At 41.8% G+C, this 23,716-nt stretch overlaps 1 protein-coding gene and 1 long non-coding RNA gene across 3 annotated transcripts in view; one reads left to right on the top strand and one right to left on the bottom strand.

Annotated features, from left to right (window-relative positions):
- Positions 1–896: 896 nt before the first annotated feature.
- On the bottom strand, positions 897–14,250 carry LOC112584497. Of its 2 annotated transcripts, none has more exons than XR_003108708.3 (3): positions 13,913–14,250; positions 13,323–13,443; positions 897–1,380 (listed from the first exon to the last, which is right to left on the bottom strand). It is a non-coding gene; the product is annotated as an uncharacterized LOC112584497 (long non-coding RNA). The 2 variants fall into 2 exon arrangements; XR_003108709.2 differs by lacking the exon at positions 897–1,380 and adding an exon at positions 4,724–5,288.
- Positions 14,251–14,359: 109 nt separating this feature from the next.
- The window catches only part of HEBP1 (heme binding protein 1), a 38,036-nt gene continuing 28,679 nt past the window's right edge, over positions 14,360–23,716 (top strand). The window contains exon 1 of the mRNA XM_006075671.3: positions 14,360–14,546. Within this exon, the coding sequence (XP_006075733.1) occupies positions 14,469–14,546 (78 nt within the window). The 5' untranslated portion in view covers positions 14,360–14,468. The remainder of the gene's footprint in view (positions 14,547–23,716) is intronic.

The following is a 23,716-nucleotide window of genomic DNA, read 5'->3' as shown; positions in this document are numbered from 1 at the left end:
TTTCTGTCACGTGGTATACACTACTGATCTGGCAAGCACATTCTTTTCATTCCCTAGCAATAAAGAGGACCAAAGCCTTTCTCTTTTTTTAACGCGGTATGGACAGCTGCTCATTCTCTGTTTTGTCCCAGGGCAGCTCTCACTCTCCAGACTCTGTCATCTTTCCTCATAGAGCTGTATTTTCTCCTTTGCCCAAAAGCACAGAAAAGGTCCACCAGGAGCTGAAGGAGCTACAGGTTTCTGCTCGAGGCCAACAAGATAAACCAGCAGATCAGTAATGATGTGTCTGAAATGCAATAGCAACTGATGCCCTCCACTGACCTTGAGAGCATTTTAAAAATGGCTGTTTCTGCAACATGGATGGATCTAGAGGTTATCATACTAAGTCAAGTAAGTCAGAAAGAAAATGACAAATACCATATGATATCACTGGTATGTGGAATCTAAAATATGGCAGAAATGAACTTATCTACAAAACAGAAAAAGACTCACAGACATAGAGAACAGCCCTGTGGCAGCCAAGGGGAAGAAGGAAGCAGGAGGGAAGAACTAGAAGTTTGGGATTAGCAGACATGAACTAATACATACGTAGGGTGGATAAACAACAGGGCCCCCCTGTGTAGCTCAGGGAACTATACTCAATATCCTGTGATAAGCCATAGTGAAAAAAGAATATTTTAGAAAAAGAATGTCCAAATGTATATAGTGGAGTTATACACTATAACTGTTACAGTGTATACACTATAACTGTATAGTGTGCAGCTCTCCCTGTCTCTCTCTCTCTCTCTCTGCAACATGGATGGACCTAGAGGTTATCATATAAGTCGAGTAAGTCAGAAAGAAAAGGATAAATACCATATGTTATCACCTCTTTGTGGAATCTAAAATATGGCACAAATGAACTTACCTACAAAACAGTAAAAGACTCACAGACATAGAGAACAGCACAATGTTTTAAATCAACTATACTTCAATAAAAATTAAATTATAGAAAAAAAGACTGCTTCTTCCATTCCACCTTTCAAGATCCTACACAAAATTCTTCTATCATCAACCCCAACCTGGAACCACACAAGGAAGGAAATTCTAAGAAATGTAGCTCTAGCTTAGCTGGGTTCAAATACCCCACCAATTCTCTTGAGCTCCATGGAAATCATAAACAACGGTTCTCAAGTTTTATTGTGCAGAAGTATCAGAAGGCCTTTAAGCACTCCATCCTGAAACTTCTTTCTATGGCATCTATGACAGAAATACACTCACCTCTCATATATGCAACTCCACGGGGGTGGGAAATCCATTCAAAACTGAGTAATCAAATTTGATCTAGCATAGCAGCTGTTCAGAGAAATATCAAGGGGGGTGGGGAATGGAGGAGAGGAGCTGGAAAAAAAAAGAAGGAATTAAAAAAATGCCAGAAAAAAAAATTTCTATAGATTTGATGAAAATTTAGACCAAACATTTTGTCATGAATTATAATCAAGGAAACTCTTCAGAGATGAAGAGGGAGCACTGCATAATGATAAAGGGGTCAATTTTCCAAGAAGATATACCAATCTTCAAGCCATTCAAGTCCAAGCTGAATAGAGAAATAGACAAATTGCTTTTGACTGTTGTAATTGGAGACACCAACATATTCCTATTAGTAACTGACAGATCAAGCAGGCAGAAAATTAATAAGGATATAACTGATGTGAGCAGCATTATCAATCACTTGGTCCAGTTAACATTTATAGATTATTTCATCCAACCACAGCAGGAATACACATTCTTCTCAAGCCCACACGGAACACTCACCTCAAAAGAACACATTCTGGGCCATAAGACACATCTTAGCAAATTTAAAAGACTAAAAGTCATACAAAAGCATTTCTCAGATCATAATGGAATTAAACCAGAAATTTACAACAGGAATGATAACTGAAAAATGCTCCCCCCAAAACTTGGCATAATTTCTAAGATATACAGGCAAATGAAAAGAAAACAATGAACAGGAACCATGAGTATAGTAGGCTATCATTTGTGTAATAAGGAGAGGGGAGAAAAATATATGCATGTATTTAACTGTCTATGTACAAAAAAAAATCTTCAGAAAAAATATATATGAAACGAACATAATAATACATACTTCTGAGAAAGGGAAGTGAGTGGTTGGAAAACAAGGGCCAGACAGAAACTCTTTACAACACATCCTTCAGAACATTTTTAGTGTCTGAAATATGTAGTTTTCTCCAAAAATACATGAAATTTTAAAAGTTAGTTTCCCTGTTGCCCCCTCCCAGAGATTCTGATTTGGGGCTAAAGAATCTGCATTGATAACAGGCTTCCCAAGTGATACAGGAGATGCAAGGAGCACACTGTAACTAAAGCCCCATCAAAGGCCCACACACATCACAGGCCCACACACAAAACTAATATAAAAGAGGAATCACAAAGAAATGAAGAGGAAGAGAGCCAAAGATGAGATCCAGGCACTGATTCCTCAGAATGGGGAGATTATACCCTTGTTCTCAACAGGAGAAGATGGAAGGGAAACTTCTCAAAAAAAGGACAATCCACCCAGGCAGATGTAAGTAAGAACCAGATCCTTTCTCCATTCTAACTGCAATTTTAATATAGACCCTGCCATGAGAAAGAAACAGCTGATACTACAATTAAGTTATGGACATGGCAATAGAGTTCCTCTCTTTGGATTCCTCTTTTTCTCTAAAACTGCTGATTGTGATCAACCTTAAGATTCAAATACAAACTATGCACAATTTTTCCCTTATCTCTTCTTAAAAAAAGTACTTAGGGGACTTCCCTGGCAATCCAGTGGTTAAAATTCTGAGCTTTCAATGCAGGGGGTACCGAGTTCAACCCCTGGTGTTGAGGAACTAAGAGCCCACATGCCTCATGGCACAGCCAAAAAGTAAAAACTGATTTAAATAATAATAATAAAAGTACTTGGTATAGGAGAGAATGCTAGACATCAGCACACACATGGACACATACAGTCTCTCCAATAATCATGTTCATGTTGCCAGCTTTTCTCATCCCAGCCCACCTTCACTCATTCAACAAGCGCATACGGAGAACCTAGGTTTCTGGCGCTATTCTAGTTACTAGGGAACAGAGTCCTGATCAAGGTGCCTCTTCTCATGCTGTGTACATTCTAGTAAAAGGGGGCAGACAAAAGAAAAAAGAAGTATAGAAATGAATACTATGTGTTTAGATAGTAATAAGTGCTCTGTGGGAGATGGAACAGTTCAGGTTCCATCAAGCAAAGTCTCTCTGAAGAGGTGAGCCAAGAGGTGAGAGGAGGAGGAGCCAACCAAGTGAACTCATGAGCAGACGAATATTCCAAGCAAAGGAAGAGGGATCTGATCTCAAACAAGATTCCCTTCTTGAGGAGTGCAGAGAAGATCAGTACAGGTGGAGGATACTCAACTAGGAGGACTCTAAAATATTAGAAGAGAAAGAGATTGTGTGTGTGTGTGTACATACTATAACTCACCTCTGCACCATTCCATCACAGTTTACACGGATCGTGCCCTCTTTACCCCTTAAATTCTCTGTGTATATTTCCTAAGAACAAGAATGTTCTCTTACACAATCACAATACAGTCATCAATATGGGATCTCCAACGCTGGTACATCTATCTAATCTGCAGTCCTCATTCCAATGCAAATGATTATTCCAGTACTTTCTTTATAGCTTTTTTTTTTCTAGACCAAGGTCCAGTCCACAATCACAGACACCATTTAGTTGTCACATTTCTTTAGTTTCCTTCATACATAGTCACTTGGTCATGTTCAACTCTTTGCAACCCTTTGGACTGTAGCCCTCCTCTGTCCATGGGATTCTCCAGGCAAGAATACTGGGGTGGGGTGCCATTTTCTTCTCCAGGGGATATTCCCGACACAGGGATCAAACCCGCATCTCTTGCATCTCCTGCCTTTGCAGGCAGGTTCTTTACCTACTGAGCCACTGGGGAAGCTCTTAGTCTCCTTCAACCTGGATCAATTCCTCAGCCTTCACTTGTCTTTTAAGATACTGGCATTTTTAAAGAATACAGGTCAGTAATTTCATAGAATTTGCATCTATGTGGTTTCTGTTGTCTTTATGGTTAGATTCAGGTGATAAATCTATGGCTGGGATGAATGATCCAGGAGTGATTTTCTGTTCTCAGGGTATTGATCCAGAGGCATGCTATCCCATGTTGGTTATATTAATTGTGGTCAATTATGATCTAGGAGAGGTATTGTCCAGTTTCTCCACTGCACTGTTACTCTTTGTGGAAAGATACTTGAGAGCATGTGAGTAGGTTTCTGTGGTGGCTCAGTGGTAATAAAGAATACACCTGTGATGCAGGAGATGTGGGTTTGATCCCTGGGTGGAGAAGATCCCTTGGAGAAGGAAATTGCAACCCACTCCAGCATTCTGGCCTGGGAAATCCCACAGAGGAGCCTGGCAGGCTACAATCCATGGGGTCACAAGGAGTTGGACACAACTTAGTGACCAACCACCAACACACCAAGTATCTTGCTGCTGCTGCTGCTGCTGCTAAGTCGCTTCAGTCGTATCCGATTCTGTGCGACCCCATAGACGGCAGCCCACCAGGCACTCCGTCCCTGGGATTCTCCAGGCAAGAACACTGGAGTGGGTTGCCATTTCCTTCTCCAATGCATGAAAGTGAAAAGTGAAAGTGAAGTCGCTCAGTCGTGTCCGACTCCTAGCGACCCCATGGACTGCAGCCTACCAGGCCCCTCCGTCCATGGGATTTTCCAGGCAAGAGTACTGGAGTGGGTTGCCACTGCCTTCTCCGATCAAGTATCTTACCCCTCATCAAAGGAACCCTTTAACTATAAACACATTCATTTATACCCAACAACACAGACAATAATTCCTGGGTTCAATTTTCTGGGTTATTTGGAAAAAAAAATTAACTTTAGTTTGTTTAAATCAAGCTCCAAAGAGAGTCCATATAATGTTGGTATGTCTTGTAAGTTTCTTTCGGTCTATGAGCAGGGATCATAAATTCTCACCAATCCTTAGAAGCATGAAATTCCATGATGGAGAAGCATCATGAACACACGTGCAAGATCGTGATTCTAGTCCAGCACCTGGCACGTCAAGCTCACCAATTTTTGTTGACTATTGGGTCCTCACTTCCTCCCATATACACGTCACCTCCTTCTGCAGCAGGTCACAGCCCTGCTGTGGTCTCTCCAGACTCTGAAATCTCACTGTTGAGTGAGGATGAGATCTCGGGCAGAATTCACAAGAGAGCCAAAGTCCTAGGCCAAGCCTGCTCAGGAGAAGAAAAAAACTTTAGCTTGGCCAAAAAGTTCATTCAGGTTTACCCAAACGACCTTTTGACCAACCCAAAACCTGCACCACCAAATCAGGGGCCAAAGACATAAAATGTGGGTGTGTTGTGGATAGGCCTTCTCAGTCATTACCTCAGGGCTGAGCTACACAAGACATGCTCTTGCTATGACCACTGATGTGGAGAAGAGATTAAATGCTGAGATTTGACTGTAAAATACCTACTCGCAGGGCAGGAATAGAGAAGCAGATGTAGAGAACCAATATGTGAGCACAGTGGGGGAAGCTGGGGGTGGGATGAATTGGGAGAGTAGCAATATATATATAACATACATATATATATATATATATTACCATGTAAAATAGCTAGCCAGTGGGAAGAAGCTGTATAGCACAGGGAGCTCAGCTTGGTGCTCTATGATGACCTAAAGGGGTGGGATGGGGCAGGTGGGAGGGAGGCTTCAGAGGGAGGGATATATGTATACATATAGCTGATTCACTTTGTTGTACAGCAGAAACTAATACAACACTGTAAAGCAATTATAGTCCAACAAAAAAAGTAATTAAAAAATTAAATACCATTATCAGGAATGGTAGATACAAAAAAGACTCACTACAGACATTGTAGTTGTGTGTGTGTGTGTGTGTGTGTGTGTATGCTGCCTTAAAGGCTTGAATGCCCTTCTGGTACAGATGGTTTTGTTGGGGAAAGCTGCTCACATAGGCAACTCTGACAAACAAATGTAAAGCAGACTCTGTGGTGGGAAAGGACACTGCTTGAGAAGCCATGACTCTAGGGAACCGGAGGTCAGAACACTGTCAAAATGTGATGCTGATGTGAGAGCGGAGGCTGGAAAAAATGTGTCATTTTTAAGTCTGAATTTAGACTTTATTGTAGCTAAAAACTCCTGGCTCTTTGTCCTCATTTGAATAACTGCAACCTGGAGGTGAGTATATGAAGCAAAGGAGAATTCACAGAGGCAGATGGACAGACAGCATCAACACCCAGTCCTGAGGAATGACCATAAAGATCCACCCCCCTCCCCCCACCGCTGCTGTCCTACCTGCTAGCTTTTTTTTAACTCACTTACTTATTTTTGGCTGCACTGGGTCTTTGTTGCTGCACACGGGCTTTCTCTAGTTGTGGCGAGCGGGAACCACTCTCTAGTTGCAGTGTGCAGGTTTCTCATTGCAGTGGCTTCTCTTGTTGCAGAGCACAGGCTCTAGGGCACGGGCCCAGCGGTTGCAGTGCACAGGCTTAGCTGCGGGGCACAGGTGCCGAAGAACTGATGCTTCTGAATTGTGTTAGAGAAGACTCTTGAGAGCCCCTTGGATGGCAAGGAGATCAAATCAGTCAATCCTAAAGAAAATCAGTCCTGAATATTCATTGGAAGGACTGATGCTGAAGCTGAAACTCCAATACTTTGACCACCTGATGCAAAGAACTGACTCACTGGAAAAGACTCTGATGCTGGGAAAGATTGAAGGCAGGAGGAGAAGGGGACGACAGAGAATGAGATGGCTGGATGGTATCACCAACTTGATGGACATGAATTTGAACAAGCTCCAGGAGTTGGTGATGGTCAGAGAAGCCTGGCGTGCTGCAGTCCATGGGGTCGCAAAGAGTCAGACATGACTGAGCGACTGAACTGACTGGCTTAGTTGCTCTGTGGCATACGGAATCTTCCCGGACCAGAAATTGAACCCGTGTCCCCTGCATTGACAGGTAGGTTCTTAACCTCTGAACCACTAGGGAAGTCCCCCTGCTGGATTTTTAAGGTTCTTCATTCTCCCAGCTGCTCAGGCTAAACACCTCCTCAACATCTCACAGCCCAGTGCACAAGCAAAATCCTGTTAGTTGTTCCTTCAAGTTCATCCAGAGCAAAACCACTTCTCACCATCCCCACAGCTCCCTCCTTTGTCTGAGCATCAGTATCTCTCTCTGCATCAACTCCAGAGCCAGCTGCCTGGTCTCTCTGCATCAGCCCTTGTACCCACCACCTGTGTTCAACAACATAGTAGCAAGGGAGACCTTTTTCATGCCGCCAGTGTTTTCTCTACTTGCTCAAAACAAAGCCAAAGTCCTTATGATGAATGATCTAGGTGAACCTCACCCCCAAAACAAAACCCACAGAAAGCTGCAGATAAGAAGAACATTTATTTGGGGGGCCTTAAGAACTGTAATTCAGGAAACACAGATTTGAGTCAAACTGAAAGAGTGTTCTGGCAAAAAGAAAGAGTCAGGGGCCCATTGAGGCAAAAGCCACAAAGCCAGTCTGACATAAAAAAAGAAGTATTTGTCCTGAGGGATAGGCTGTCGCAGGCTGTTCTAGGGGTACGGGTCTAATAAGTAGGCAGACTGTCTCAGTTGCTTTAGGGAAAGGATTGGTAAGTATCTTGAGCTTCTAGAAAATTCTGCAGATATTTTGGATGCCTGCATTGAAAATAAGTGATCAAAAGGCCAGATTCCCATCCAGGCTGACATACATAAATCATACTCCCTCGATGGCCTCCGGCTCCATTTTATTTTTTTTAATTTATCTATTTCAGTTGAGGGATAATTACAATATTGTAATGGCTTTTGCCATACATCAGTATGAACCGGTCACAGGCATACATATGTCCCCGTCATCCTGAACACCCCTCCCACAGCCTGCCCTACCCCATCCCTCCAGGTTGCCTCAGAGCACAGGTTTTGGGTTCCCTGCACCATACTTGAAACTCACACTGGTTATCTATTTTACATATGGTAATATGTATGTTTCAATACTATTCTCTCAAATCATCCCACCCTTTCTTCCCAATGAGTCCAAAAGTCTGTTCTTTACATCTGTGTCTCCTTTGCTGCCGTACCCCGGCTCCATTTTAGAGAACTTGATTCTGCAGCATGTATACTAGAGAGCTCTCTTAGCAATACCAACTCCATGCTTGTTCTCCTTTCACACCCACCATGTCCTACCTGATCTGCCCTGCACCCCATCTGTATTTGCCAGAACTCGCTGGAGAAATGAACCAACATAAGACACAGATCTACACAGATCTTCCTCAACTCACAATGTGCCAGGCACCGTTCTGAGCGCTTTGTAATTATTCACCCTAGGAAGAAGCCTACAAGGAAGATATTATTGTTATTCTCATTTTATAGATGATAACCCTAAAGCACAGAGAAGACAAATAACTTGTCCGAAGCCATTCAGCTCATAAGCAGTGAAGCTGGGCCTCGAACCTAGGCAGCTTGGCTCCAGGGTCCAGTCTGAGCTATTCTTGCCAGTACCTTCTCCCCTTCTCCAGTCGCACTGGCCTCTTCATTTTCCTCAACGTCCTGGATATCCTCCCACCATAGGACCTTTGCACGTGCTCTGCTCAGTGATGTGAAAACTTCTCCCTCAGTTATCTCCTTGATTATGCCCTCATTTCTTCAGGTCTGGGTTCAAAGGTCACCGCTCCATTTGAAGTAGTACACACTGGCACACCAGTGTCTACACACACTCACACAGACCCTGATCTACTTTATATTTATTAGTGTAGTTATTTGGGCTTCTCTGGTGGCTCAGCACTAAAGAATCTGCCTGCCACAGCAGGAGACACAGGTTCAATCCCTGAGTGGGGAAGATCCCCAGGAGGAGGAAATGGCAAACCACTCCAGTATTCTTTCCCGGAAAATTCCACAGACAGAGGAGCCTGGCAGGTTACAGTCCATGGGGTTACAAAGAGTCAGACATGACTTACTGACTAAACAACAATAACAACAACAGGGTATTTATTTATTGCCTGTCTCTCCTATTGAAATGCAAACTCCAAGAAAGTAAGGATTTTTGTCTGTTTTGCTCACTGCTACAGTTTAGAACCCCAGAGCCTACCTGAGAACATAGTAGGTATTAAATAAACATATGTTACAGATGGCCAATAGGCACATCGAAAAGATGCTCAATATTGTTAATTATTAGAGAAGTGCAAATCAAAACTACAATGAGGTACTACCTCACACCAGTCAGAATGACCATCATCAACAAGTCTATAATTAATAAATGCTGGTGACGGTGAGGAGAAAAGGGAGCCTTCTAACACTGCTGGTGGGAATGTAAATTAGCACAGCCACTCTGGAGGACAGTTTGAAGGTTCCTTAAAAAACTAAACACAGAGCTACTTATGTGATCCAGTAATCCCACTCCAGGGCATATATCCAAAAAAGATGGAAACTCTAACTTGGAAAGATACATGCACCCCAATGTTTATTGCAACATTATTTACAAAAGCCAAGGCATGGAAGCAACCTAAGTGTCCATCAGTAGATGAACAGATAAAGAATATGCACTATTAATATATATATACACAATGGAATGCTCCTCAGCTGTAAAAGAAAACTTGAAAAACATAAGAGAAAAATTGCTATTTGCAGCAACATGGATGAGCCTAGAGATTATACTAAGTGAAGTTAAGTCAGACAGAGAAAGTGAAGTAACGCATCTGTATCTAAAAAATGAGAACTTATTTACAAAACAGAAACAGACCCACAGACTTAGAAAACAAATTTATACTTACCAAAGGGGGAGGTGTGGGGAGGGATAAATTAGGAGTTTGGGATTAACACATACACACAAGGACCTACTGTCAGTAACACAGGAAACTATATTCAATATCTTATAATAACTTATAAGAGAAAAGAATGTGAAGATGAAAAGATATATATATATACATCTATAAACCTCTGCTGTGTATACACAACATTGTAAATCAACTATACTTGAATTTTTAAAATAAATGTGAAATGAATTTGAGACTAAACAAATCAGACCTTAAGAAGAATTGAGAATTAAAGGAGATGACTTCAATCTTGTAATCTGGAAGGAAAAATGAAAGGAGGTGATTCCCTGGAGAAGTGATGTGTGTAGTGCTGATTGTATGCTGGGCTCTAAGAGGAGGCAGAGGTAAAACCATCGCTATGTGATGAGCAGGCAGCGGGTGTCTCCAGAAGGCTAGACTGCGTCCATAATCAACACCAGGTACACGGTGAGAGCTCCCTCCTCCTTAAATCTCACATTCCCACTCTCCAAGAGCCTTGGTTACATCAGAAGGCATTCTGCCAATGTCAGGCAGGAATACTAATTATTTAACCATGTAAAATGTAAAAATCTTAGTGAGATGGGTCCCTATCACCTTGGCAATAAATTCTAGGCTTAATATTATAAACAACCATATTCTGATGCCTTATTGTCAGTTATTATTTAATTTGCCTATGCTTTGCTCATATGGAAAGAACAGTCAGTCCGTATTTGTTCTAACTGCTACCTGCTTCATCATCACCATAACCAATTTCACAGAGAAAATGAAAGCCTTCCAACACGAGCTCCCCAAACTTTCCACTTCCAACCTACTAAAGTCTGTACACTACTCAGGATCAGTCTCTCTTTCCCTCTTTTTATGAACAATATATCCAGGCACTTGCCTCATGACCCAGTGGCTGAGGCTCCACACTCCCAATGCAGGGGGCTCAGGTTCGATTGTTAATCAGGGAACTAGATCCCACAAGCCACAACTAAGACCCGGCACAGCCAAATAAATAAATATTTTTAAAAAGAAAGAAATATATACCTAACCTCTCATGTTCTGACTCACATTTGTTTTTAACTTCTCAGGAACATCAATCAGTCAACTATCTTGCTCCTGAATCTTTAACATCTTCCTTCTTCCCAGCTCCTTCCTTTCAAAATTAAAGCTCACTTCAGTATTTCCCCATGTTAAAAAAAAAAAATCTTGGCCCTATCTCTTCATCGAGCTGCTGTGTATTCTCCTTCTCCTTTTAACAACCTAACTGTGTTGTGTCCACTTTTTTACCATCCAGTCACTCCTGGGGTCTTCACCCCGCAGCCTGCACTGTGACTGTTCTGGCCAAGGTCAAAGGCATTCTTATTGCTTCATCCAGTGGCCACTTCCCAGACCCTTCTTCTGTGAATTCTTGGCAGTGTTCGTCACTGCCCATCATTCCTCTAGGAACATCCTCTTCTCCTGACTTGGCTCACTGGGTCTCTGTATTGCCCCCCTTGTGATCCCATGTTCCCTCATCCTCCTTATACAGTTGTCCCCCATCGCCTGTCCCCTTGAAGACTGGTATCCCTCAGTGTCCTGTCCTATGCTCTCTTTTCTTGTTCTACATACACCACGGGGCAATTTCATCACTTCCAAGGTGCCAGGGACTAGCCAAAAACGCTGACGTCTTTCCTATCTATTTCTCCAACCTACATCTCTCCCCTGGACATGATAGTCCTGAGCCTAATTCTCAGTCTCAGCTTTTATGGCTCAAAAACTTGATTTACCAGCACATTCAAAGCAACTTTTTCTTTTGGGGGGGAGGGGAAACTAAGTTATAACTGTCACATAATAAAGCTGCCACAGTTGAGAGGCTGCTTTCATTGCATTGATGCTACTGGTGGTATTCATCATCAATATTAGTATATTGTTAGTATATTCATCATCAGTATTTAAGTAAAATGCCAATATTTTTAACGTGTAAGTGATATTTTTGTTGGTGTTTTATAACAATGAAATAACACACTTAATTCTCAATGTTTCTAAAGTTTCAAATTACACTGTACTGAATATTAGGGTTTTAAAGCTCCCCTATACATTTCTGATAATAAGCATTTTGAATGTTTTGACAACACATTTTAACGGTCATGCAACAGTTATTTTTCCCATTAAATATTAAGATCACTTGGCATGATTTTAACTTGCATGGTCATTGCAGCAGTAGCTTAAGTAACAACTGTAGAGATTACGGATAGTATATTTTCCATCAAAGAGTGACTCTTTTTTTCCCTCAAGCATTTAGGTACGGGGCTGATCAACTTAAGTCAATCAAAAAGCAAGCCAAGCCAGGGCTGTTTTATTAAGACTACAATCTAACTTTGGTACAGTCTTGAAGTAGCTGGGTTCAGTTCTTGGTAGCAAAACCAACTCGATGGCTGGCAGGAAGGGTGAGGTGGCAGGGAGGGTGGCGGGGAGGGTGGAGAGGGGATGGGGGCGGGGCGGGACAGAGTTGGTAGGAAGAGAGTCTAGCCCTTAACAATGTACACGCGCTTTTAAGTACCTGACAAGGCTCTTTTAATCCACCCAGTAGCACTATGAGTTGACATTAAAACCCCAACTTTGCAGATGTCAAAACTGAGGCCTGGGGCTTCCCTGGTGGCTCGGTGGTAAAGAATTTCACCTGCCAGTGCAGGACACATGGGTTGATCCCTGATCCGGGAGGATCCCACATGCCCATACGACACAACTATTGAGTCTGTGCTCCAGATCTCAGGAGCCACAACTACTGAAGCCAGCAAGCTCTGAAACATGACAAGCCACAGCAACGAGAAGCCTGTGCACGCAACCAGAGAAAAGCTCATGCAGCAACAAAGACTCGGCACAGTCAAAAATAAATAAATAAATAAATATATTTTTTAAAAAACTGAGGCCTGCAATCTTCTGAACAGATGTCTTCTGATTCCTAAATGTTTTTGCTACATGACCACATGAAAAATTAGGCCCCTTTTCACTGTACCTAGTTTTGTAACTAAAATAGATGATCAGCTCTAATATCAAGACCAGCTTTGTTAATCATTCGACAATCATTATGCAACCCCTGGCTGTGGTGAGGGAGGAAAAGGCTAAAGCAAAATAGATCTTTACCCTTGAAGATCTTAATTTATAACAAAAGGACATGGCTATGAGCAGCCCCTCTCAGGGGCTCTTGAGAGCAACATACAATTTCTTATGAATTGTAAGCTGCACTCTACTTCACATTTTAGGATCTCTGGATACTGTAAAATCAACTGAACATCACAGTTAACTTGTTAGCATTTGTGTTCTATGTTAATAGGATGTAAAATAACATGCCTCTTATAATCAATGGCATCTTATAAAAGTCAAGAAAATATAAAATAATTAAGTGGCCACTTATTTTATAGCAATCAACAAATATTTGTCAAAAAGTAAGTCTTTTTATCCACAGGTAATAAAGTTAATATGTTACCATAAAACTGGAGATCATTAGTATCACCGTTATTGATTCCCAATGCCCCACTCGGGTTCAAGGTCTTCCATTACAAGATACAGGCACAGCAAGAGGTTCCTCAGTTTTGGGTCAGAAAAGCCTGCACAGAGGAGGCAAACAATTAGGTTGACAATCCCAGATGACAGTGTAACCAGTGGGCAAATATGCAAAAAGCATTAATTATGTTGAACTTCGGGTTCCTCCTTTGTAAAATGACTATAAAAGACGTTTAGTGGTGTGATGAGGAGAGGTAATGTTTGTAAAATATTTGGTAGGGACAGCAGACACTCGATAAATGGTAATAAAATTCGTTAGAATGTTTTGAATAGAAGAAGTAAATCCGAAAAGCTGTGATTTGGGAAATTAACGTAGAATCTGTGACTAAAATGGGTTGGATAAAGAAAGTGATAAGTAGAAATCTAGTTAATATGCGTTTTCAATCGTCTGGATGGAAGGTGGAAGGGCAGGGGGACAGGTGGGGGGCAAACTAGGACCTCTACCAGTGGAGATGCGGCAGTCGGGGGCCCCTAGGGGAGAGGGCTACAAAGACTGCGAACCTGCTACAGTACCTGCCTGGGTACAGAGCCTGGTGGGTGGAGGCCCCGCAAAGCATGCGAGGAATCCGGAGGGTCTGCAGCCCAAGTACCAGAGAGAGGACGCGGAGCGGGGACAGATTGGGGGTGTGGGGGAAAGGTATTCACCACGGCTACCTAAGTCCCGCCCTGGGAAGCATCAGTATCCAGGCAAAGAAATCAGTCAATACTGGAGGCTTGGACTGGCAGAAACCGGTTCCCCCGCGGGATACTGGCGGGAAGCCGGGCGGAGGTGGAGCGCAGTCCCTGCTCCGCCCCTCTCGCCGCGTCCCGCCTCTCCGAGCTCGTTCCGAGGGGCGGAGGCCGAGACGCCCCGCCCATCTTGGCGACTCCCACTAGTCGCGCCCCGCCCTCCCGCCACCCCGAACGCGTTCTGAGGGGCGGAGCCTAGTGCGCCACATCTATAAAGGCCACGCCCATCCTCCGCGGCCCACCCTCCCGCGCTCGCCCGGGATCCCTGCTCGCGCCGGCTGCGCCAGCCTTTTCCCCTACCCCGTGTTTCCCCGAGCGTCCTGAGCACCACGGCGACACCATGTTGGGCATGATCAAGAACTCGCTCTTCGGGAGCGTAGAGACTTGGCCTTGGCAGGTCCTGAGCAAAGGGAGCAAGGTAGGCCCACAGGGCTGTTGAGGACCGGAAAGGGCGCTCAGCTGGGAAGAGGGGGGAACAGAGAGACAGGATGGGTTTGAGGGGAGAATCCCAGTTTAACGAGATGGGCTGCGCCTGTTGAATGCGCTGGTCCATCTATACATTACAAACATTCTGAATATTCGTGTACTGCGAGGTCTTCGGTTGCAGGAAGGACTGAAAAAGTGCTTATCCTTAAGAAGCTCCCAAGCCGTCCTCGGTGGAGAGCGGAGTTTAAAAGAACAAGATCCGCGCCGCGTGGTGGTAACTGTGGAAGGCCAGGAGCACCTGGCAAGGAGCAGTCCAATTCTGCCAGTGGGTAACGGTGAGGCCCTCGCAGAGGAAGTGCCTTCAGCTGGGCCTCGGGAATATGCAGGAATGCTCAGAAACGAGAAGAGCCTGTGCACAGGCTCAGAGCTGTGAAATGTCTTGTTAGTCAATGGAACTCCCAGAACTGGGCGCCTAGAATACAGGATGAGTGAGGCATCATCGCAGTTTTCCCCCAGATTGACATCAGCGCTCACCCAGGCAGATTGGACTGCTTCCGCAAAACAAGGAATGCTGCCACTGGGTGATAAGCTCCTTGCAGACAGGTACTTTGTGCTCCTCCTGGCTGGAAACTCAGCTCCCCACCCAGTGCTGCTTTTGTTAAAAAACCGTGTTGTCCAGGTGGCCAAGGCCAGGTACCCATTACAACAATCATCCCACAAAACCCTCAACTAGAGTCTGGACTGTTTAAGCAGCTAATAGCCAAAGGCCTATACCTTTGTCTTTATCTGTCTCCTTACTCATATGTAGAATGAGCAGTTTAGATCTATCAAACATGACCTTTTCAGATGCCTACAAGCAGCCAGGCATCTGATGATGAAAATGGGTGACAGACTGAGGCAAGCTGAGGCTAAGTGGAGTGAGAACTCAAGTCCTCATCTACAAATTGTGATTCCAGGCAGTTGTCATGCAGTGGTAAAGAATCCACCTGCCAGTGCAGGTGATGCAGGAGACGTGGGTTCGATCCCTGGGTCAGGAAGATTCCCTGGAGGAGGAAATGACAACCCACTCCAGTATTCTTGCCTAGAGAGAATCCCATGGACAGAAGAGCCTCGTGGGCTACAGTCCATGGGGCTGGAGAGTCAGACATGACTGAGTGACTGGGCACACACGTCATGCATTGATGTGAACCAGGGTTGCCAGGTTTTTAAGGAAAACCAGCAATGCAGACTTTTGTGTGAAATCTCTAGATATAAAATTTATTCATTCAACAAATAACTGTTTGTTAAGTGCCAAGTGAGGGTCAGGTACTCTTATAGGCAGTGGGGTAAAATAGTGAACAAAACTGGAAAAAATCCCTGTCCTTGTGGAGCTTCTGTTTTAGTGACTAATGAACAATTAAATGTCAAATATTTCATGTATTGGGTGGTGATCAGTACTGTGATTAAAAAAAAAAAGCAGGAAAGGGGAGGAAGGATTAGAGAGTGTTAGGCTGAGGCTGTAGTTGGAGTAGGGCAACTCTGTCAGTTTTAACTGTTAAAATGTTTGTAAACATTGCAGATCAGGTGGGCAGGAGGAGGTGTCTGTGATGGGATGTTGCCCGTGTGCACACCCATCTGTGGACTCAGCCCAGTGACCTCCAGGGTCCTTGTTGGTCTTGACACTGAAGAATCCGCCTGTTACTTAAACCTCGCAGAGATCTTTCCTTTCTGTAATAGAATTGGGCTCACTTTGTCTTTGGGATAAAAGATTATTTGCAATGCAAGCTGAGGGCTTGGTCTCCTGGGAGAAAGCACTAGAAGGAGATAGGAGGATGGGAAGAAGGGAGAGACCAGGGTATTTCTCGTCTCCTTCTCCACCCTATGAGGTCTCTGGAACCAGGAGCTTCTCTGGGGCTCCAACTCTTGCTGGCCAGGTTACCATGGTTCTAGGTTTCACCACATGACCCAGGTATCTGAGCTCAGGTAACAGATCACCCTCCCTCCACAGCCCTGTAGGGTTCTTGCAAACCTCTGGGTTGCTTCACTGTTCCCTGGTTGGCTTCTCAGCTCTTTTGCTAAGTTGTTCAGTCGTGTCTGACTCTGCAACCCCGTGGACTGTAACCCACCAGCCTCTTCTGTCCATGGGATTCTACAGACAAGAATACTGCAGTGGGTTGCCATGCCTTCCTCCAGAGGATCTTCCCTATCCAGGGCTCGAACCTGCATCTTACATGTCCTGCATTAGCAGGCTGGTTTTCTTCACCACTAGTGCCACCTGGGAAGCCCCTTTCAGCTTTTTTAGTATCTGTGAAATCAATCCCTTGAGTCAAGGTGCCTCTGTTCAAAAGTCTTTTTCCTTATTAGCCGTTTATCAGTACAGAGTCACCTGCCACGGATTTGTTGTCTCCAGGCATAAATGCACCTCCCTGATAAGCATCTTTCCCCAACATTTGGTAAGAATATGGGGCCAATTTACAGCAACTTGGGTGGACCTAGAGATTACCATACTGAGTGAAGTAAGTCAGACAGAGAAGCAGAAATATCATATGACATCCCTTATATGTGGAATCTAAAACGAAATGATACAAATGAACTTAAAAAACAGAAAGAGACTCACAGACTTAGAGACCAAACATGGTTGCCTGCGGGAAGGATGAGGAGGAGGAATAGTTAGTCCTTGATGGATATGTACAGACAGCCATATTTAAAATGGATAACCAACAAGGACCCACTGTATAGCACAGGGAGCTCTGCTCAATGTTATGTGGCAGCGTGGAGGGGAGTCTGGGGGAGAATGGATACATGTATATGTATGGCTGAGTCCCTTCCCATTCACCTGAAACTATCACAGTGTTGTTAATCTGCTATACCCCAATAGAAAATTAAAAGTTTAAATTAAAAAAAAAAAAGACTATGGGGCCATACAGGGTGTTATTACCAAGCCTAAGCAAATCATTTAACCCGAATGAACCTCAGTTCCTGCAGCTTAGAAGGGGTATGAAAATATCTCCTCCATCCACTCCCAGAGTTGACAGAAATTTTACATTTGTTTGAGAAACATGAAAATTATTTATAAACTAAAACACCCTACAAGTGTAGTGATATTGTTATGTCAGAATTCAGCTCAACTCCACTCTCACTAGCTTCATGGTTCTGGGTAGCTTAACCTCTCTGATGCTGATGAGGGGGGAAAAATACTTCACATCTTTTAAGATTGTACTGAAATTTAAATGAGACCCAATTATAAATTGTGCAACAGAATACCTAGCACTTGATTGTTAACTTTGCTTTTCTTACAGGTAATTTGGGGTAAGTTACTTAACCTCTCAGGCTCAGCTGGTAAAGAATCCGTCTGCACTGCAGGAGACCTGGGTTCAATCCCTGGGTTGGGAAGTTCCCCTGGAGATGGGAAAGGCCACCCACTCTAGTATTCTGGCCTGAAGAATTCCATGGACTGTATAGTCAATGGGTTGCAAAGAGTTGGACACAGCTGAGCAACTTTCCCTTCACTTTGCTTAACCTCTCAAACTCTCTGAACCCTGAAATTCCTCAACTGTAAGATGAGAATGACAGTGCCTTGTGTGAGAATTAAACATTCAAAGACTCTTATAACCCTTTTAAAAAATATATACACTTGCAGGGTGTTGTTGTGAAGATAATCTTTTTCTGAAACGATCTCTCCTTGGAAAGAGTCTTAAGTCAGAAACTGTTGTCCACTGTCCTGGGTCAATGGATGGAGCACACCGTATGCCCCATGTAGCTTGAGGTTAGGTTCAACCAGATGTTCAGGGCTGATTTCAGGTACCTGCTGGGGGCCCAGGCTGCTGCAGACCTTATCAGGTGCCTTCTGCCTTGCCTGGAGGGGGAGAAGGACCTACCCCTCTCTGTGTGGGTTTGGGCGGGACTTGTGGGTGCTCAGTGCAGGACTGATATTACTAACCGATATCTTTATGGGATTTGTTTCCAGCCTGTGCACATTGGTTAGGACCCCACTGCCTGGCTTGGAATCCTGGCTCCACTTCTTGCCACTGTATCTTGGGCCTGTTGCTTAACCTTGTGTGCTCCAGCTTCATGAAAATGAAGATGAGAACACTTCACTGGGTTGTTGGAGGGTTGAATGAATGCATCCACATAAAATGTTTAAAATAATACAGGACACATAGAAAGTACTCAGCTTGATCATCATTATTGTTATTGTTATTCCCTTATAATGAGAAAGCTGTCTTCCAAAATCAGTGTGTGTACCCACCACATCAGGTGGTGTTGGGGTCTTTTAATGGACCAGAACCTGGTGGTCCAGAGTTGATGATAAGAAAGTGAAAGAGAGAGAGCCGGAGGGAGGGAGACAGAGAGAGGAAGAAAGACACAGGGACCCAAGCTCTGATGGAGCAAAGGTACTTTAATGATCTTTCTGTGAGTATATATAGGCTGTTGTACAAGAAATTTCTTTCGACAATGATAAAGATCAGAAAACCAAACGTATAGCAACCATTACCAAGGGAATAAGGGATTAATAATGGTCACAAGGTCAGGAGACAATCCATATCTCAAGAAAGGGGATTGCGACTAAGCAGTTTTGTCGTAAAGAGAATGTTTACTGAAGGAGATTCAGGCCTGTCTCACACAATGACCTCAGTCCTGGGAGCAGCGTGCTTTCCCGCTTAAAAAGAAACAAAGGACTCGTGAGAAACAGCATGTAGGAATCCTCCTGTTAAACATTCCCTGACAATTCCCCCTTATTTATTTATAATATTTGTAAAAAGGGTTCTGACCATTAGAGTTTGTTTAGTTTTAACAATTTTTGCGTGAAGGCAACAGTGAACGACATATATAATTGTTAAGACAATCACCAAAATTACAGTTCTAGAACCGATGTTGTGAGTAATGCTTTGAAACCATCTGCATGGGTCTAGCCCAGATAATTGATCAGCTAGTTGTTCAGCTAAAGTTTTCAAATTCGTGGAAGAGGGCAGATTTTTAGAAAAGGTTTCAAAGATTTCTTTTTTTAATAATTGTACATTCAGAGAGGCATTATCATATATGTTTTGTAAATGAAATTTGATTTGTTCCCAGTTGTAGGCACTATTATTGAATTGAACAGGAGAAACACAAAATTGAGTAGAATTCCAATCACATTTTAGCATCACCTGTTTTTGTACATCTGTTAATTGATGTCAACCCATTTGATGGCTGTTTTTAGTTCCTGTATTTCATCTTGAATTTCCTCATTTATCTGAACCTGAGTAGCCCACGTAGTATGAGCATCTTTAGTCCAATTTTGGATAAAATTATGTGTTTGAACTGAGGTTTGTAAAGTAACACCAGTGACGGCAGCAGTGGTGCAAATAACTGTTAATCCCAAAATGCCAAAAATCAGCCATCCAATGAATCGTTTAGATCGCCAGAGCAATTTCGTAAGTAACCGGGAAGCAAGTCCAGCCATGGGATCTTCCCAGGCTTCCCAGGGCCACTGGAGATTTATTGGTAACCACAGACTATGTCGAGATCGAAGAATCAAAAGGGATTCATTTCTTAAGGAAACAGAAGAGTTAAGACAAGTATATAATTTGCAATTTATACCAGTTACAGAATGTAAAGTCTTATTGAATTGTAAATTTCCTATAGCTACAACAAAAGGGAGTGGAACACAGGCTTGTATGAAATATGATTGATTATAGCGAAAGAAATAATTACTATGACTATGATTGGTCCCTGTGAAATGTCCAGTCTAAGTCCCAAGTTCTTTGGTGCTCTCAGCAAGTTTCCAGATGTCCCATTGATTAGGCCCAATCTGTTTATCGAGGACGATTTGAGGGTGAGAAGGTGTCATTTCGCCGTCAAGCTAGGCAAGGAGTCCTTTTCATGGAAGTGTTTCATTGAACTGTTGGTAGTCTTCTATGCTACTTGAGTAGCATAGTCACACATGGTGCTGTTAATATCATCTGAGCAGTTAGATACCCACATACCATGAGGTCCCCAATCAACAGTGGTGAAATTGGCCATAAACATTAATTTCTCTGATTTACCTTGACATTTATCTCAATAAACAGGAGTATATTTAAGGTCTTTATAAGTAAACCCCTTACATTTTAACTTTTGTCCTTTTCCTAGAGTTTTGGTAGTATTAACATGGTTTTTATAAAAGGACAGGGCAGTAAACAGTCCAAGCAATGTGTGGAATTTCCTTTTTTGGAGGCAGGACGAAAGCCCATGTTTGTCGATTAATATTAATACATAATTTTATTGGGCCCATGCATAAAGGAAGGATTTCATAGCCTAGAGAAATGTTAATTAGTCTTCCTTCTTCCTCAGGATGAGAGGGCTCCTCCAAGCTCCAAGGAGGGGGCATATGTGTTGAGTCATTAGTGGATACGATTGGTCCTATATCTGTCCATTCTATAACCTATAATAAAAGGAGGGGTTAGGTATATAAGCCCAATAAGTGTGATCAATCAAGTCAGCCTGAGCGGGGGAAGCAAAAGCAAGCATAGCGACAAAAATATTTTCAGGATTCCAAGGCATTCCCTGTTGAGAAATCAGATTTTCAGCTTGATTAGTAAGGGTTTTTATCTGTCCCCAAGTAGGGAGATCATGAGGTCGATGACGTCAAGTGCGGCATTTTTTGGAAACTTTTAAAGCCGCCATGGCTTGTACTGGAATTTCTTCCTCTTGGGGTTTTTGTTGTTTCGTCTCTAGTTTGAATGCTGGGGGCCTCCCTAGGTTGAATCTTCTGAAGAGGAAGCCATGTGAGTTCGTTGGATCCATCTGGAGAAATAGAAGCATACCCTTTCCCTATAAGATTAGTTTTTTAGATTTCCATTGATTAGTTAACCCATCTTGATACCAAATGGGCAAAGGAAGGGAGGTGTCCTTCAATGTCTCGAGATGTTTTTCTGCTTTTGTCAAAATATCTCCTTGTGGTACGTTTAAAAAATTTAAAACAAATAAAGCTGTATTAACAACAGTTATAGGAAGAAAGGAAATGATAATGATGAAAACATTCCTAGGAAATATTTCAGTCCAAAAAAAAATCATCTAGAGATCTGTTTGGGGACTGGTATTTGGCTGTGGTTTTGAAGTAATGAGTTGATTTCTTCCTCATTCAGTACATACATTTTTCCTGATATAAAAAGAAATGGGATCTGACTGTGTTTTAAATGGTTTGTGTTATTTGGGGCAAAGGATTAGGAGCAAACACTCAAACATTTTTCCTAAGTGAAATTACTGAAAAGCTGATACAGAACAACTTGACATATGAAATGCTGTTCACGTCCAAATACCTGACCTTGTCCCCGGAAAAGAAAGGCAGCCTGGCAGCTGTTGAATCTCTCTGTTCAGTGTGTTAAGGAAGATGATTATACTTTCAAGACAGACCTGAAAAGAAGGTGAATATTTTGCGCTTTTGATACTCTTAGGAACAAATAACTTATTTGGCAAATGGTGTAATTTTTATGTTGTTTTTGTTTTGTATTGTGAAACAGGCACTGAAGTTGATGTTATTTTAAGAATCTTACAGACCAGAAACAGAAATAAAGCTATATTAACAATAGTTAAGGCTTAAAGAATATATTGCGTTGGAATCTAGTAAAGTCTCCTCTGGATAAGGAAGATAAAAGTGTTCTTGTGTATTCCCTTTATTTAATTTTTTATTTGTAGTTTTAGTGTGTAATGTATTTGTTTAATTATGTCTTTGTGGATTATAAGGAATGATTATAATCTGTTTAATAGAGAATGAATGTAAAAATTGTTTGAATTGTTTAGAAATATAGGCAGGGCCATTGTCTGTTTTTATAGAATTAGGTGTTCTCATTATTGGAAAGTAAGCCATCAGGTGGGTTATAACATGTCGTGTAGTTTCTCCTCGGAGAGGTGTGGCCCATATAAAAGAAGAATTTGTATCGATTGAGACATGTAAGAAGGAAGAGGAAGAAAGTTAAAGGCAATGAGTTACATCCATTTTCCATAAAATTTTCCTTCATTTGTCATAAACCTTTTTTATATTTTGTATTTATCATTTTATTTGCCATTTCTTATATCTTTTTATTAAAAGCATATATCTCCTTGTGGATATATATGTAAGATATATATATAAGATATATCTTACTTTTATTTAGCAACTATGAAGTGTCTTGTATGTTAGCATTTTATAGATTCGTGAATATATTATACATTATAATATATAATTATTTTATATAAATATATATATTTATAACTAGTTTAAAATCTCTAGTTTTTCTGTAAGAAAAACTTTTTGTAAGGAAGTTAGTGTTCAGTAATTAATGTTTTAAAATCTTACTTTACTTGAAAATGATCTAGCTATTTAATAAACTTTTATCAGTTTATCATTTCTAAAATATAATTATTTTTAATAGAGTTTTTATCTAAAAGTTTTCATCTTATTTATATATTTATATATATATAAAGAGTTACCTTTTTGTTGACAAATTTAGTTTACCTTAAACCTAGGCATAATAAAAGTATTACATAATGTTGATAACTTAAGACATGTCTTAATTAGATTAGCAAACAATTATATGTATATTTAAATAAACATTATATTTAATATTGAATATTTTTCAGTTCACGTGAACTTAAATTTAAATAGAGCTCATTAATTTCATATTATCCAAAAACAAAGACTTATAGTGAGACATAGATAATTTTAGATAGACAGGCATAGTTTTCTGCTTGAAATTTAAAAAAAATTTTTTTTTTTTTAGTTCCACCAATTTGTTTATGGCTGGAGTCCTAGGTGGAGTGGGCTGTGTATCCCAAGGACATGATAAGAGTTAACTTTAGGCCTGTTTTTGTTTCCCAGGCAGAATTGGAGTTCCAAAAAAGTGTTTTAACAAGTTAACCTTTTCCTAACTGCATACGTAAGAAGGACCGGTTTTGCATTTCAAAAAAGATTTTATTTTAATCAGTTTTCTCTGGAGTCTAAAGAATATCATGGCCATTCAGTGTCAAAAATATCGTTTCTGTTTTTGTAGTTACAGTAGATTATTAATGATATATGCATGAGGGAATTGCTGTCACATTGGATGTTAAGTCTTGGCTACAAAATTTTGACAAATAGTAGGACTGTTAAGCATACCTTGAGGTAACAGTCTATTGAAATCTTTTATGAGGCCTGATATGATTAGGATAAGGGAGAGAGAAAGTGAATCTCTCCCAGTCTAAAGG

Source organism: Bubalus bubalis, chromosome 4 (genome assembly GCF_019923935.1).
Source record: "Bubalus bubalis isolate 160015118507 breed Murrah chromosome 4, NDDB_SH_1, whole genome shotgun sequence".
Taxonomy (NCBI): Eukaryota; Metazoa; Chordata; class Mammalia; order Artiodactyla; family Bovidae; genus Bubalus; species Bubalus bubalis.
This window is presented reverse-complemented; position numbering and strand designations above follow the sequence as displayed.